Source organism: Crotalus tigris, unplaced genomic scaffold (genome assembly GCF_016545835.1).
Source record: "Crotalus tigris isolate CLP2741 ecotype Arizona unplaced genomic scaffold, ASM1654583v1 scf7180000017644.4837335, whole genome shotgun sequence".
Taxonomy (NCBI): domain Eukaryota; kingdom Metazoa; phylum Chordata; class Lepidosauria; order Squamata; family Viperidae; genus Crotalus; species Crotalus tigris.
Window position 1 is genome coordinate 383273 of NW_024096536.1, and position 15943 is coordinate 399215.

Below are 15943 nucleotides of genomic sequence, written 5' to 3' on the forward strand. Positions count from 1 at the left end.
CATGTTACGCTAAAAAGTTAATGATATGGGCAATTGTTTTCTCTGTTGAGCCACATTTTCAAACTGGACATTAAAAGGCTACTAGCAGAGTTTTAAGTCTTCAACTCTGAATCAATAGCTTTGTAAAAAATTAAGATAGTTGAGCTGGTCATGGGGGGAAAAAAATCTTCAATCCTTAATAGGGCAATAACTTTATTAGGCCAATTTCAGATTTATAAAATAATGTGTGCTTCTGAACTTTTCACTGGTAGAATATCTTAAAGACTGGTAAGGTAAGTTATAGTCAATTTATGAGATGCACAATTTTTCCACCTTTTACAAACAGCAGCTCAATTTCACACACAAGTATCAGCACATTGGGAAAGGTTATCTCATTTTTAATATTTGGTTAAACAAAATACATCTCTGTAAACAAACCCAAGACAAAGCTATAACAAAACCAAACAAGCAAGAAAACAGTCATGGGCTTTTCTATTCCCAAGCAATTGGACTGGGCTGATTATTCTCCTCTCATGCCATAATTCTGGTTCTGAAGTGTGTATGATTATATGTTCCCTTTTCCTGAGCTGTTGAATCACACCACTTTCCCTATGGGCAGAACAATGACATCAATATACCGAGAGGAAAGAAATAGCTTTACTTTTTAAAAGGTATTTGTATATTATGCACTGGTCCATTGGCTTCCATGCAAACAGGCTCTCTCCAAAGTGCTGTTTTAGTCAGCATAAAGAATAGTCTTTACTGCTGATATTTTTAAAATTCATGAGAAAAATGGCTTCAAGTCAGAAGCAGAACTTCAGGCCTAATGTTCTGCTTATGAAAAATGTATATGTAAAAATGTCAGCTGGTTTTACTACTGGAATGTATAGTCCAGAAGAAAAGAATGCTTCTATTAAACTAGAAGTATTTTGTTTGGACTGTAGTACATGCAGAGAAGAGTCAATTCAGTTTCCCAGTATAGGCCTGCAAATTATCCAGGCATCATAAACAGGTTTTGTCTTGATCTCATTGTCATCCTCAAAGTATTTGATTGAAAGGAGAGTTCAAGTACAAAATTGAAAGGTGTCTATCTCGCTTTCACTCAGAATAGAAAGCAAAAGGCATCCTTTACAGTCACAAGAGTTACTTTTGCCCTTACCTTATCAGGATGATGGTGGAAACATAAGCCCTATTGATATATCAGTACTAATGTAAATGACACTTAATGAAAAATGCAGCAGGGTAAATTCTGACAAAAATAAATGAGGCACAGATGAAGTGAAAGGGGAAACTAATAAGGTTCCTGCCAATCTTCAGCTCTTTTACTAATTTAGTGGGAAAGAGAAGAGAGATTATGTTTTCCTGCCATATGGAATGGAAGAATGTAACTCAGCTTACCTGTTTTAAATAGTCTTCATCTACCCGCATCAAACTTCCCTAGAAACTTTTTAACCTCAGCTATTATCAGCTGAAATAGGAACAAAAATCTAATCCTTGGATTTGTTCCCCACAATAGCTTACAAAATTAACATTTGCCTTTTCAGCAATTTTCTACCTTACAAAAACCTGGCTATAATTTCCTTTTATGTCATGATTTCATCCTTAAGAAGTCTGTTGATATATTCCCTGCTCTGTGAATTATTTCCCTGAATTAACAGGACAGACGAGATAAATAAAAAGAGGCTGTACCTGACCCACTAACCAAAAATACTTGAGGTTTTTGAAAAATAAGCATCAATTATCTCCCCAAATTATTCACTCTTTCATTCAAATCAACAAAAATGTCAAGTATGACAAAGAAAAACCCCAAACTCCAATAGGAGTTCCAGAATTATGGTCCCATTTTGTCAATATGTCCTCTAATTCTTGGCACAATTACTATTTAAAAAGGGAATCCACAAGCACCAGACCATTGCTAAGAGTATCTAAAATTTCCTGAGAGACCCATACCGTTTGCAAATTTCTTCAACATAAGTTTGGTAGAGAAGGGAGTTGTAGATATGAAGGGAACATGCCTGGCCTCAAACTTCCCCTGAAGGAGAGACAAACCATCCTAATACAGACAGTAGTGTACAATTCAATATAAAGTATTTTAGGATGATGGGTAAGAAAGCTAATCAGAATTTAATGGAGAGGATTCCAATACCGCTTTCCTAATTCATTATGCATTATAATGAAAGAATGCAAAACTGGCTTCCATCTCTTTCCCTAAATCCAGCTTCAATAATCTGATTTGGCCCTGACAGTACCTTGTGACTGCCTTATTGCACCTTCATAATGGAAAGTTCCTGGGGAGAGAATAGTGCTCATTATCCACATCACAGGACATTAGAAGTTGGAAGGGAGAAGGACCAGTACTGTAGTGCAAAGATAAGATATTTTGCAGGTCATGCATCAACTCTCCAACTTTGATGTACTTCTACCTCCTCAGGTACTACCAGCAGAAGTTCACAGTTCTTTCCTTGCAGCTGGTTTCTTAAAAACTTCCTGTGGAAATAAAAAGAAAGCACAAAAAGGCATAAATGAAGTTGAGTATATTTTGGAATTTTTGTAAACAGCTGAGTGTTAGGAATATGCAAACTATTCTGAAAAGTTCCACTCTCCTACCTGTTGCTCTTTTATTACGTTCTCTAGCTATGGAGACTTGAAGAAAGTATAGTAATCAATGAAATGAGGCATAGATAACATTTTTGCTGGATATACTGGAGCTAGTTAATGGAATAAAGTGGTAATGGAAGAGATCATTAAGATATATTCAGAGATTGAGAATCATTTTAAATACAAGAATAGGACTGCTGCCAATTGATAAGTTCATGCTGTTCTTAAATTTCTATAGTGAATAAGAATTCAAGAGTTGCAATATGATATATGGTATTGTGCTTTTTTCTGGCAGTATCAAATACAGCAGTGTGCATTTTACCTCAAAAATAGCTTGCTTATACCATTGAGTTTATGGGTAACCAAGCATAAAAGCTATCCCAAAGGTGCTTTTTCACAAGGCAACTGGACTTTCTTGTACAAGAAAGTCCAGTTGCCTTGTGAAAAAGCACCTTTGGGATAACTATGACCTGAATGACAGAATCTTCATAGACATTAAGCATAAAAGTTATGTTACTCTGTTGAGCTTTATAAAATGTCACTGTAAAAATACACATTGCCTATGCTATTGGGAGAAGTCATAAACTAATAATCAAAGAAGTCTATTTCTTTGATTTCTCTTCTTTGATTTGTGCATGAAGAACAGTGCATGCTCTTCATGCACTGCTGTTGGAACTTTATTGGATTCAGCTGCTACTTGAAACAAATGCTTTCAGATGGGCCATTTCCTTCCATATTCCTGAGAACAAACTATTTTAAATACATCAAAAATAGCAAAGCTGTGGTTTGAATTTGCTGAAGGCTAAATCAACTAGTATGCTAACTTGTCTAAAATCTAACTGCTGCTAGTGGCTTGATCTTGGCATTAGGTAGTTTATTTATTTATTTATTTATTTATGAGACTTATATACCGCTTTAAGTGCAAGCACTCTCTAAGCGGTGTACACCAGTAAGCAATGTATGTATATATTTACATTGCCCCCAACAATCTGGGTCCTCAGTTTACCTACCTCGGAAGGATGGAAGGCTGAGTCAACCTTGAGCCGGTGAGATTTGAACCGCTGACCTGTTGAACACAGTCAGCTAAAGTGGCCTGCAGTACTGCACTCTAACTGCTGCGCCACCTCGGCTCAGTGAGTTGTACAAATTTTAATTCAAATGTAATCTACTGAATTCAGCAACTGATACTATTTCCTAACAGCTGAGTATCTCAGTTCAAAACTTTTATCTGCCATAAGCAGTGAAAATAGTTACATAAAAATGTAACTATTTTATTATCTTGACATCTATAAGAATAGAATCCAAAATGAGACAATTTCATTTATCTTTGTTGGAACATTTGATTAATTTGGAAGAGTTAATGGGGAGAAGGAACAGAGATTTCACTGCCTGAAGCCAAACAATGTTATTCAGATGATAAATTCACAGTGTATGCAGATGATAGCACTCAGGTCAAAGATTAACAAAAACAATCTACCTGAGCTCACTTTCACCACCAATCCATTCAGGAACCTTTAGTTTGGAGTCAAGGTTATAGTAGGTTCCTCCCACTTCCCGGACACAGATCCAATGTTGCCTTTTAAGAGGAAGTTTCAGTGGTCCCCAGCAGAGGCTTGACGGCAGATTTATTATGAAACCCATGACATTGGAAAGGGCAATCACGTTAACATCCCTGAACAAGGAAAGAGGAAGGAAAAAATAAATTCTTCCTTTTAAATCAAAGAAAAAATAAATTCTTCCTTTTAATGGCAATAAATTTGTACTCTGGATTAGTTTACCTGCGCTTATCCCACCAAACTGCTTCATAACCTTTGGTCTGAAGAGCTGCCATGATGACATTCACATCATAGTTCCCATTCCCCAGCATACTTTTCTTGTGTGGTGTCACCATGGTATTGGGAGATAGCCTAGTCATGAAACAAATAATACAAATAAATAAACAGAAACAGTGAGACAATGTACTATAATTAATGTACTTGCTTGTCAAGCTCTTGGCTGTCTCATCTCACAGAAAGCATGATTCTTCCAATAAAAATCTTTACATAGATTTATTGAAAGAAGGCAGAATAAGGTTACAAAAACTTCAACAACTGGTTTGCTTTCCTCCTGTAGAATTTATTTCCTAAGGTAGAAACTTTCTCCATATCCTAATGACTCATATGTGAAGAGTTTTCTCAACTGATAATGGAGGAATGATTAGCTAGTTAGAAAGCAGATTTCTCTCCAGTTCTCAATATGCCATCATGTGGAGACTCAGTTCAAGTTCCCATTTGACCACACAGTTCACTAGATTACTTTAAGCCAGTTACACAAACATAGACCAAGTTACACAAAGTTTTTTCCTGTAAAGACAAAATTAGGGAAGACCCTTCTAGACATTACCTTGCAGAGTATCAGTGCTTGAAACAAAGATCTTGCTATCCCAAATCATATGAAAGAGGTACTTAGATAGCTAGGTTGAATAAAGGTTCCTATTAAAAATTGCCAGTACATTTTAAATATGCACTTGCAGAGCAAACCTTTGCATTGTTCTCTCCAAATTCTTGCCATGTATGAATTAATAAGTCTGTAATTTTCCTATTTTCAAGTATTTCTTGAAAAAATACTGCTAGCACACAGAAAATATTACAAAACCTGCAACACAAGATTGCAAATTGTTTTAAAACAAGAATATAAACTTAATGTTAAATAAATATCATGATTGTAACAAAGACTTTAGCATACAACACTTTTAAAAACATTTTAGGAAAAAAAGAAAATCCCAACCTTTGGAGGCATGATCTAAAAGTCAATGGGGAAGCCAGATTCACTTAGCAATTGTGGCAAAAAAGATCATAAAATTGTTTATCATAATTATGGATGGGGTTGCATTCCCCAGACAGATCCGGTGTGCAACTTGGGCATCCTCCTGGACTCACAACTTTTGCTCAAAGAGTAGGTGGCAATCATGGCTAGGAGGGCCTTTGCTCAACTTCATGTTGTGTATCAGTTGTGCACTTATCTGGACTGTGAGGTTGTGCACATGGTCCCTCATGTCCTAGTCATATCTCTGTTAAATAACTGCAACACCCTTTACATGGGGCTACCCTTGAAGAATATTTGGAGGTTGCAGCTGATCCGGAATGCAGCAGCATAATAGGCCTGCATATGTAACTCCTTTATTGTGTGAACTGTATTATAACCAGTTTGCTTCTGGATGGAATTCAAGATACTGTTATTTTTAAAGCCCTACATGGCATGGGTCTAGGGTATCTGAGAAGTTGTCTCTCCCTGATGGGACAAGCCCATCCCACTCACACCAGTGATAAACTTCACCAAGTTTATCATTCAAAATTCACTAAGTCACAAGAATTAACTTTTAATGCATTGTTTATTAATGAATCTTGTAAAGCCCAGATAAGGTAAAACTTCATTATATAAACACTGAAAGGAGTTATTGAATCAAATGCATTATAGTTTTCATTTTAATGACTTACCATATTTCAAAATATAAAGTATAATTTTATGCATTTACATTATTTCTTATAAATGTACAAAGAAATCTAGCCATAAAGCAATGTTTGAAAAATGAAGTTTGTAAATAGCTGGGAGCACAACTGTTCAACTCAAGCCAATCTGCAATTACAATTTTGGACAGAAATTATTTATTAGTGCTTTAGAGATTGGTATCAAATGTAAAATGTGGAGAGTAGCGTTATCCAACCAATGGTTCATCTAGTTCAGTATTGACTGGCAGAAATTCAGATGGATATCTGAAGTTCTCCTCAGCATTACCTAGTAATTGCAAGAATCTGGACTGTTTTGTATGCAAATCAGATGTTTTAACACGTAAGTATTTCAATGGGTCCCATAGGAAGTGTCAATTTATCCTAGAGACAGGAATGGCACTTGAGTGACAGCAGATAGTCTCTCTATCTTTCTAATTCTTTAAGGAAGGTAAGGGATTGGACTAATATCTCAAAGACTTGTCTATTCAAAAAAAAAGACATCAATGGTACTATATTTTAACATGCATCAAGATGATTTCTAGGTTACTTATATAAAAATAGACATATCACTGGCTCCTTTTAGAGATGAATTGTGACAGTGTCATAGCTACTGTGTAGAAAAATGCTAGCAGTTAAAGCCAACCTTTAAAAAACTAGACAATTTGCCTCCCACTGGGTCATTGTTTCAGAGATATTTTCTTACCTAAACGGAGAAACAGAATGAACAAGGGTGGGCAAAACAGTGGGAACAGAACTGACTTCTGACTTCCTGATGGCTCTCCTATTAAGTTTTCTTGTGGGAAGGAGCATCAGAGATCTTCCTTTCTCTCTTCTTTCCCCTTCCCTTTTCAGTAGTGGCTGCTGCTGGGTGGGGGAGGGAGTAGGGGATTGTGAGATTGGTTGGGAAACTATCACAGAACATTGAAAATGAAGAACATGTGACTGCAGCAGTAGCTCAGCAGTGCAGCGGCAGCCAGTAGCACTGAAGCAACTACAACTTCCCCAAATTTCATTCCTTGGGAGTCACAAGTTGTAGATTCTGGACATATTCTGTAAGTTAGCCCATTTGAGTTATCTTCATTTAAAAACTGTTGCTCTATTATGCACAGTTTCACCCAATTAAAGATCATAAAGAGAGTTTTAGTAGCATATAGATATTAAACTGACAATTGCTTTTTCATAGCTTTTATTTCATGTATAAATCACAAAGACAGATGTCTTAGGCACTTGACAGGAACCCTTGCAGTCAAAATGGGACAGGAAAGGCAGGAACACATGCAGACCTGCTGATTAACTTTGCCAGCAGAAGCTTAATGGACTATGGGCCACCAAATGCTTAATAGTTAGAGGTGAATTTTATATCATGAACTGGTATCGATTCCCTGTAACAGAAAATCTTACCTAACTATTGACTCATTCATTACATTCTTTATATTAAAAATGTGTAATGTATCCTAACTGGATTTTACTTCTTTGTCTGAAGTTAAGACAGGCAGGTAGACTTATTTACAAAGATCAAAGTGAACTGAATAGTAGAAGAGCTTAATAATAAAACATCAGAAAATCACTATAAAATCTAGACTTTCAAAAGCTCTAGTCACAGTAATATGACAAAACCATTTTTCCTACCTCTGGAAAATGTCCTGTAATGTGTCTCGTGTAAAGGCATTGCTGTCCTGGAAGACATTATTGAGAGCATGGAGGGCACATAACTCTCTGCGTTGTTTTTCATGATAAATGTGCACTGGCATCACCTGTGGCGTTTCTGGCGATTCCGATTTTGTTTTGTCACCTTTCCATGGTACGCAACTCATTTTTTTAAAGTGGTGTTGATGTGAAGATTGGAGATAATGTTTCTGAAGGTTCTTTTTGTACAAAAGAAACAAAGAGCGAACTGCCCTTTTCTTTATAGACAACTTGAGCAAAATAATAGACCGGCAGTTGATTTCAATTGTTGTCTTTATTTGATAGCTGCAAAAGCAACTTCAAAATTTGAACCATTCTTCTACCATTCTCCTACTTGCTTCTTTAACTTGAAGAAATTGCTTTTAGTATATTGTTCTCTTCTCCTCTGATTTTTCCCTTGAAAAATTGTTTGAGATAATTTAGCATAGGAGTGTCAGACTGAATTGATCACATCGCTCCTTCTCCTCCATTTCTTTTGGTTAATGATGACTGTAAAGCCAAGATCCACGGCCCACCTCTTTCCCCAATATAGGAAGAGACAGTCTGAAATCAAGCAAGCCCAGGCTTTTATTACTGTTCATAAACAACACCAGGCCCCCAAGGAAAGTATCAAGTGCATCTCTGCATTCTGGAAAGAGTTAAAAGGCCTCCAAAACACAGAAATCAAAAGGCAAGGAAGATGCTACTTCTCCCAAGATAGGAGGAAAATAAAAAGCAACTGATCCACCTTTGATAAGCAAAGATTCCTTGCCTGTCCTTGTATTCCTGATGGAGAAAGAAAATATTCAATTAGGCATAGGATTTTGCTCATTATTGTAGCGCGCTGGCAAGGAGCATCAATTTTTAAACAGCTCCCAATAGGCTTCTCAAGCCAGAAATACTCCCGAACTAACACACAAAGATTCAAGGCCTGCGTTTTTCTAGCCAAGAACCACCCTCTGAAAGCTCTCAATCAACCAACACTTTTGGATCCTTTACCACGACAAGCTGTCACGCGCTGTCAGAAGAAAAAGCCTCCAGAGCCTACGTGTGGTTCAAGCGTGCGTAGCCGCGGAGGGGACTGGGTGTTTACAATCCCAGCAATTCTGGCTTGTCCTCTCCAGACCGCAGTGGTAAAGCCAGCAGGCCCTTCAAAGCGCCCCTCGCTTTCTCAAGGTGGGCAAACCAAAGCTCAGGAAAGTCCCTCCTTCCAGAGGAAAATAAGGGCGGCGGCGGCGGTGGAGCTAGATGCCTGCCATGCTTGGACCTAATCGAGACCCCCCACTACCCGCGAGGACGGCGACCGACCGGGGGACGCTGGGGACAGAATTCCCCTACCCAAACAACCCCAGAGATTTACCCGCCTTCTTCCAAACCCAAGAACCAGGCTCCCCGCCGGAAGGGAACGGGAACGGCCCTCTTTCGCGAGCTTAGTCCGATCGTCCCGAGGCTCTACTCACCTTCTAGGTAGCAGCCCCAGCCTTCTTGGACCAACAGCCACTACCAGGCGGCGCATGCGCAGCCCTGCACGAAGTCCTAGCCCGTCGCGCCAACGCTCGCTCGGCCCCACCGCAGCCTTACGTCGCGAGCGTCAGGGCTCCTGATGTCAGAGACCGTCCAGTTTCCATCTGCCTGCTGGAGGGTGGCCGCTGTTCGTCGCTGGACGGTGGTCTGTGTAAATTGAATTCTGCCTATCGCAGGCTATTGGAGGACTCAGGCCACCAATCTGCATTTCATGTAGACAGAGTCTGCTATATCAGGAATTCCGTTTGGATTATGATATTCCTTTATGGGCTCGTTTCAGAGCGTGGCTAGAATGAAGATAAAAATGGGAATTAGTCCTTCCTGAGCTCCATAAAAGATTATGCATGTACACACCACTCTGTTTTTAATCTGATCGTCTCCTCATGTACTGGAATTCCTTTATCTTTAATGAGCAACGTCCTCATGTGTGTAGCTATTAATTTAAAGCATCATCCGCCTTCCTCGTTACCATAAAATATTTCCATTATAAGAATGGGTGGCTACTACACCTTCTACTCTATCAGTCTCTTTGTTGCCTTTTACAATTCCCTGCCCAACTGTATTGTCCAGATTTGGGAGTACCTCATTATAAAGGCAGGATTGGTTTTCTCTGGATTTCTATCATTTCCCTTCAAAGTACCATCAGTCATCCACAATGGGAGAACTGCACTAGGAAAGTATTGGGTGTGGCAACTGCACAGTTCTGCAGCATCTGGCTTCTAGATCAGTTTGCTTGACCATCCCATGCACCATTTGAACCTCTTACAAAATAAAAAATAACTTGACAGTAAGCACAATGGGAAAGTGACTTATTCTAAAAGTGTATGTATCTCTATTTTAATTAACTGAATAGTGCTAGATTCATATTTGGACAGATAACTAGGTAACTGCAAGGAGACATCTATAAATCTGGATGAAACAAATACCCAGAAAGCCCTTTGACTCTTAATGATTAAGTAGGTGAGGGACTGGCTGAAACTGATAAATAATACATAATTATAAATAACACAGGCTCATTAGTCCTCATTTTAGTGTTCTATAATCTATAACATACAAAGCAAGTTAGTATAGTGATTAAGGAGTGGACTGTCATGGGGAGAACCACCCAGAACCATAGAAGCTCACTGTAATTTTGAGTTGAGTTTTCCTCTCAGCCTGACCTACCTCACAATATTGTTGTGCAGCAAGGGGAGAGGATGATATATACCACTTTGAGATCCTAAAAAAAAGGTGGAATATAAATAAAACAAACAAACACATAACAAAAAGCAGGGATGTTGCATCTCACCTAATGCCATTTTGAAACTGAGCAAGTACACAACTGCAAAATTTACCCCTTCTTTCAGGAATAAAACAATGGAGCTCCCAAGCTGTGACAGGGCAAAATCAGGTTTTTAAGGGAAAAATCACTTGTATGCCATATAAAAAATAACTATTGAATGTTATTAAAATAAAGAAGTTGTAATAAAATGAGTCTAGCCTTTTCTGATCAAGGAGGAACCAAGAGGTTGACAGGGCATTATGGTGCTACTATAAAATGGCTATTGGAGAAAGGGCCAGTGTATCACAATTATGACGGGATCTTGCTGCCTGACATCAGAACAAAGATTTCTATCAACATACATCCAAAATTACTTTGGGAATAAAGATAGTCAATGTTTATCCAAGTGCTGAAAAGATCCTATATCTCATGCCATTCTTATCAGATCTTACTGCTCATTTTCTGTTAAAAAACTGGGAACTCCAAAGTAATTTCGGATTCATCACTTGACTAAAAGTTTGTTTTTCCATTATCTACCCATATATAATACATTTCATAAACATGACATTATATTCTGCTTCAGAAAATATTGTGTGGATTTACTGTACTTTCTTCCATATGAAAGTGTTGATTTTTAAAAAATGGGAACTGAAAACAAAAATGCTGACTGTAGTTGAGTGCAAAATATTGATATGTCATACATTTTTCTACATATTTGACTTTAGTAATAAAAGGAACTTGAAAAAGAATTACACAATTTTTTATATTCTGAACCACAGTGAAGTTTATTAGTTCTCCTCAAGAAGTGGCTACTCATCCTCTTAAAAATCTCCAGAGATGAAGATCCCACAACCTTCACTAACCCTAACGCTGGCAGGGGAAAAAATGGTAAACCTAAACTATGAAACATGTTTCAGATATAACTACTAAATTAGATGTTTCCTGTTTTTGTTTTCTGAGAACTGGTGCGGTGGAAAATCCTTGCAGCAGTCTTCCCATTACCAAGAAACATCTGTTCTTGTATACAGTATGGGGAGGGGAATCACCAAATGATACCATCATCTGATTCTGGGTTGTCAAGTCATGGATCCCTGCTTCATTACATAAACATATCAATTTGGAGCAGATAACAGACAACAGGCTTCACAATGGAACATAGTCTCTAGGGCTGCATTTGCACAAAAACATTTGCCACGCACTTTGGCTAACAAGAGATCTTGAGATTATAGGATTACTTACTTCTATGGATAAACATTTCACTTCCAAATTCAGATAGATCCCAACGGCATCTCTACCAAATCAACGAGGCTGCAAAACAAAGGCATGTATCGTACAATAGAGATTTTTTTTTTTCTGCCAGAGTTAAAAGTTACGAGAAACCTCTGTTGCTACTGGTAGGATAAGAGTATCTCTGGACAGGGAGCCTCCATCCCCGATTTTTGACAGACACTATCCCGGACGAAACAACTGGTAAACAGAGGAGGAGAAATCCCATTTAACCACACAGTACTGTAGAAGGGTTTCCAAGTGTATTGGCTTTCGCTAAGACAGGTAGCTTTCTTATCGACCCTTCTCTCCTCTAACTGGCTCGGTCTAAGCTACGGGCAATGATTGGTGAAGGCTCGGCCTCTTCCAGTTTCTTTAAATTAAATCCTTTAAAAACAGGATTGGGAAGCCTCTATGTTTGTCCCAGCCGCCAAGGGGGACACGCTTAGCAATGTGCTTTTCTCGAGTTTCTAGGCGACATTCATAAACCAAACCAAGACCGCCGCCGCCCGCTTGCTGTCTCCTTCCAGCCTGAAAAGAAGCGGAAAGAAAATATTCGAAAGAGGCGTGGCTCATACATATTAATCGATTCTAACGCGGTCGTCATAGCAATACAGTAAAGATTATTGACGGCTCTACTCCCTGATTGGTGGGCGAAGAACTAAAATGACTGAACCACCTGTTTGGGTGGACGCTAAGAGAAGCCCTGCTGGCTTCTTGAAAGTAATTTTCGCGCGAGTGGGCGGCGTTTATACTAATGAGGCCGGGGAAGGAGGCTGGCACTGCCAAGATGGCGACGGAAAGGAGTCGCTCTCCGGTGGGGGGCTCGCCAGTGCCGGCCTCGATGTTCGCCCCAGAGCCCGTGGCTCACGGTGGGACAGTGGCGGCTTTCTCCGGGCCTCACGGCGGCGTCCCAGAAGTTGACTGCAGCGAGGACGGCGAGCTGCTCAATGGAGAGCCGGAGCTCGATCTTACCAGCAAGGTAGGCCTGGAAAGCTGTGGAGGAAAGCTGAGACGGCCGGAGGAGATGAGGTCGGCTGTGACTACTCCGGGTCTCGCTCCTTTGGCCGTCTCAGTCGTTTATTTGAGCGGTTCCCTCTCTTACCATTAACACCGGGTCGGTCCTTGTTCTGATAGTCTTTTCGGGAACTTCATTCGGCGTCGCTTCACTAATATATTGTAGGTGAATTTGCTTGGAGATAATAAAAGGTTGGCTTCTTCTACCCTTGTCACGAATAATAACTGTGAGACGCGTGTCTCTGAAAGAAAATACTTACGAGGGTGTAATAAAGAGTGCTTCGCGGGATCTGAGTCGGAGTACGTGGCATTCACCCGTGGCACGTGTCTTGATTCAGAAAGTTAATACATGTATGGTACTCCTGAATGAGTTTTCCCATAAATAAGGAAAATGTGGGACTCTTCTGCAAACAACTTTAGAATTGTAACCTTGTTTAAATATTTTCTAATATGTTCACTCCTTGTTTTAAAGTTGAGGTATAGTTAGGTCTATAGACATTTGGGTATCTATTTTAATATTGCATTTTTCTAATCAAAGAATTGGTTCTAGCACCTCAATGTTTATTAATTTGCTGGGCAGGGTTATGTAATGGATTGGAGAGAGATGGAATCTGAGCAATTTTCACTATTTGTGTAATCTAATAATATACTGACAGATCAGACTTCTGTTGCTATGCTGTAGTGAACTTTGCACATCTAGGTAAATAGAAACTATTGTTAAAATGTTGGAATGGTTATGTATACTGTGAAATATGATAAAATATTGGATATATTATTATACCATATCAGAAGCAGCAGACTTAAACTTTATTCCTCATAATGTAAATACAGTATATGAAAATGAAGTCAATTTCAGATATTAAAATAATCATTTTAATATTTCCTCATTAAGTAGTATAACTGGGTATTTTTATTTTATCATTCTTTTTCTTCATTTATTTCCTTCTGTCTGAAAGCAATACCATTCAAATGAATAATTATTTTAAGGGGCATTCATCAAAGAGACTTAGGAAGAGTTTAACAGAAACTTGTGATATATTGTTTGAATATTGTTTTAACTGTATTGTTTGATGTATTTGTTCACTGAATTGTAATTGAGTAAAACAATATGTTAGGAGAAATAACTTGTTCTTGACATAGTTAATAAAAAGCAAATGCCCACTCTCTCTGTTTAGCTAGTAATGGTGAGCCCAACATCCGAACAGTATGATAGTTTACTCCGACAGATGTGGGAGAGGATGGATGAAGGATGTGGAGAGACCATCTATGTTATTGGTCAAGGGTCAGGTAAGTACTTTATGTGAGCTTTAAAGAAATAGCAGTGATTTTGCAGAAGTAGCTCAATTGATTATGCTTGGGAAAAAGAAAGGCTAATATATAATAAGTATCTTCTTCTCTAATAGAACAAGATGACTTTCTCATCTTCCCATCTAGCTAGTGCTAAACCACACCATAAAAACAAGCACCATTTTCAGTTGTCAGTGCCAACTAATTATTAGTTACAAATCAATCATCAATGTTCATATTTTCTCCCTGAACAAAACTGGAATACTATCCTTTATGAACAGTGTATGTATAGAAATAATGTGCTGCTTTTTGATAAAGGATGTTCAGAATATCCGTATAAAATGAAAACAATACAGGGACTCCTCAATTTACGACCACAATTGAGCCAAAAATTTCTGTTGCCAAGTGAATTCAAGTTAAGTGAGTTTTACCCCATTTTATGACCTTTCTTGCCACAATTTTAAGTGAATCACTGCAGTTAAATTAGTAACATAATTAAGTGAATCTGGCTTCCTCATTGACTTTGCTTGTCAGGAGGTCACAAAAGATGAACCCACTGACTCCAGGACACTGTAACCATCATAAATATGAATCAGTTGCTAAGCATCTGAATTTTGATCATGTGACCATGGGGATGCTGCAACGGTCATTAGTGTGAAAAATAAGTCACTTTTTTCAGTGACATAACTTCAAACTGTCACTAAATGAATGGTTGTAAGTCAAGGACTACCTGTAATACAGAGGTATTTCTTGCCCAATTGGAGGGTGTGATCTGTAATTTTAGGATTGCATGTGGCCTCTAAACTCCTTTTCCCTCTGATACATCAGATAAACAAGGGCTGCATAGAAATGCAACTATGTGTGTTTGGGTGGATTAGTATTCTGCTGGTAGAAAAAATGAATGAAAAAGGAAAGAATGGGAGGTTATATCAGTGAAATATGTACTTACCCCTCCCAGGTCACGTACCTCCATGTCCTACAGATTGTTTTTATATGCTTTTATTTATTAAATTTATATACCATGCACCTTACTGTCAAGTGACTCTATAAGCATTTGGAATAAAATTTGATTTTTTATTCTTCTACCATCATCTTGCCTGTTTTAATCAATGCCCTTTAAGTATATAATCTTTTTTTTAAATAATAGAATTCCCTTGGCTAATCTATTAAAACAGGAGGGGCAAACTAAATCTGTTACAATAAGTTCATGTAACCTTTTCTCCTTCCTTCCTAATGCTTTATTAGATGGGACTGACTATGGGCTTAGTGATGGAGACATGGAAGCTTCCTATGCCACAGTGAAGAGCATGGCAGAACAAATAGATGCTGATGTAATTCTCTTGCGAGAGCACCAAGAAGCAGGAGGCAAAGTGCGTGATTATTTGGTACGGAAACGTGTGGGTGACAACGATTTCCTAGAGGTCAGGTAAGAAGAGATATGGAGGCTTTCTTAGTCAACACGATATCTGCTGCTACAGCTTGTACTAGTAATGGCAGAAAGCTGGTAACTCTGGTTTGACTATGGAAGTAACTTGGTGTCATTAATTTTTTCTCTCCTTCACGCTATGCATAGAACTTATGGTTGGGACTAAGAGTATATATTCTTATAAAGAAGTGTCTGGATGGCAATTTCCTTGTTATTATCATTAGAACATTGCAAGTTGTATTTTTCATATCCAACAAAAGGCAAACATTTACTTTCTTTATAGATTTTTCAACTAAGTTAATCTGTCTTAAACTGTCTTATATATTTATGCTCTGGGACAGGAATTATTTTTTACCGTGGATAGACACAGCATATTAAACTAAAATGTAGTTTATTTGGTTTGGATATAGTGTTCTGGTGAGCTCAGCCACT

The 15943-nt window shown here is 38.3% G+C and overlaps 2 protein-coding genes across 6 annotated transcripts in view; one reads left to right on the plus strand and one right to left on the minus strand.

The window, feature by feature from the left end:
- Window positions 1–175: 175 nt before the first annotated feature.
- JOSD1 (Josephin domain containing 1) lies at window positions 176–12904 on the minus strand. Of its 4 annotated transcripts, XM_039335474.1 has the most exons (8): window positions 12887–12904; window positions 11755–11823; window positions 10419–10473; window positions 9191–9541; window positions 7695–8516; window positions 4356–4484; window positions 4055–4249; window positions 176–2466 (listed from the first exon to the last, which is right to left on the minus strand). In XM_039335474.1, exons 5-8 carry the CDS (start codon window positions 7877–7879, stop codon window positions 2367–2369), a joined length of 609 nt encoding a protein of 202 aa, XP_039191408.1. In that variant the 5' UTR covers window positions 7880–8516; window positions 9191–9541; window positions 10419–10473; window positions 11755–11823; window positions 12887–12904; the 3' UTR covers window positions 176–2366. The 4 variants fall into 4 exon arrangements, with proteins under 4 accessions (XP_039191408.1, XP_039191407.1, XP_039191409.1 ...); XM_039335473.1 differs by lacking the exon at window positions 12887–12904 and having other exon boundaries at window positions 11755–12294; XM_039335475.1 differs by lacking the exon at window positions 12887–12904 and having other exon boundaries at window positions 9091–9541; window positions 11755–12294.
- The window catches only part of GTPBP1 (GTP binding protein 1), a 31830-nt gene continuing 28384 nt past the window's right edge, over window positions 12498–15943 (plus strand). Inside the window, exons 1-3 of one of the 2 annotated variants that reach the window (XM_039335470.1) lie at window positions 12498–12763; window positions 13974–14085; window positions 15331–15511. In XM_039335470.1, the coding sequence (XP_039191404.1) occupies window positions 12539–12763; window positions 13974–14085; window positions 15331–15511 (518 nt within the window). In that variant the 5' untranslated portion in view covers window positions 12498–12538. The remainder of the gene's footprint in view (window positions 12764–13973; window positions 14086–15330; window positions 15512–15943) is intronic. The other variant, XM_039335471.1, reaches the window with a different exon arrangement.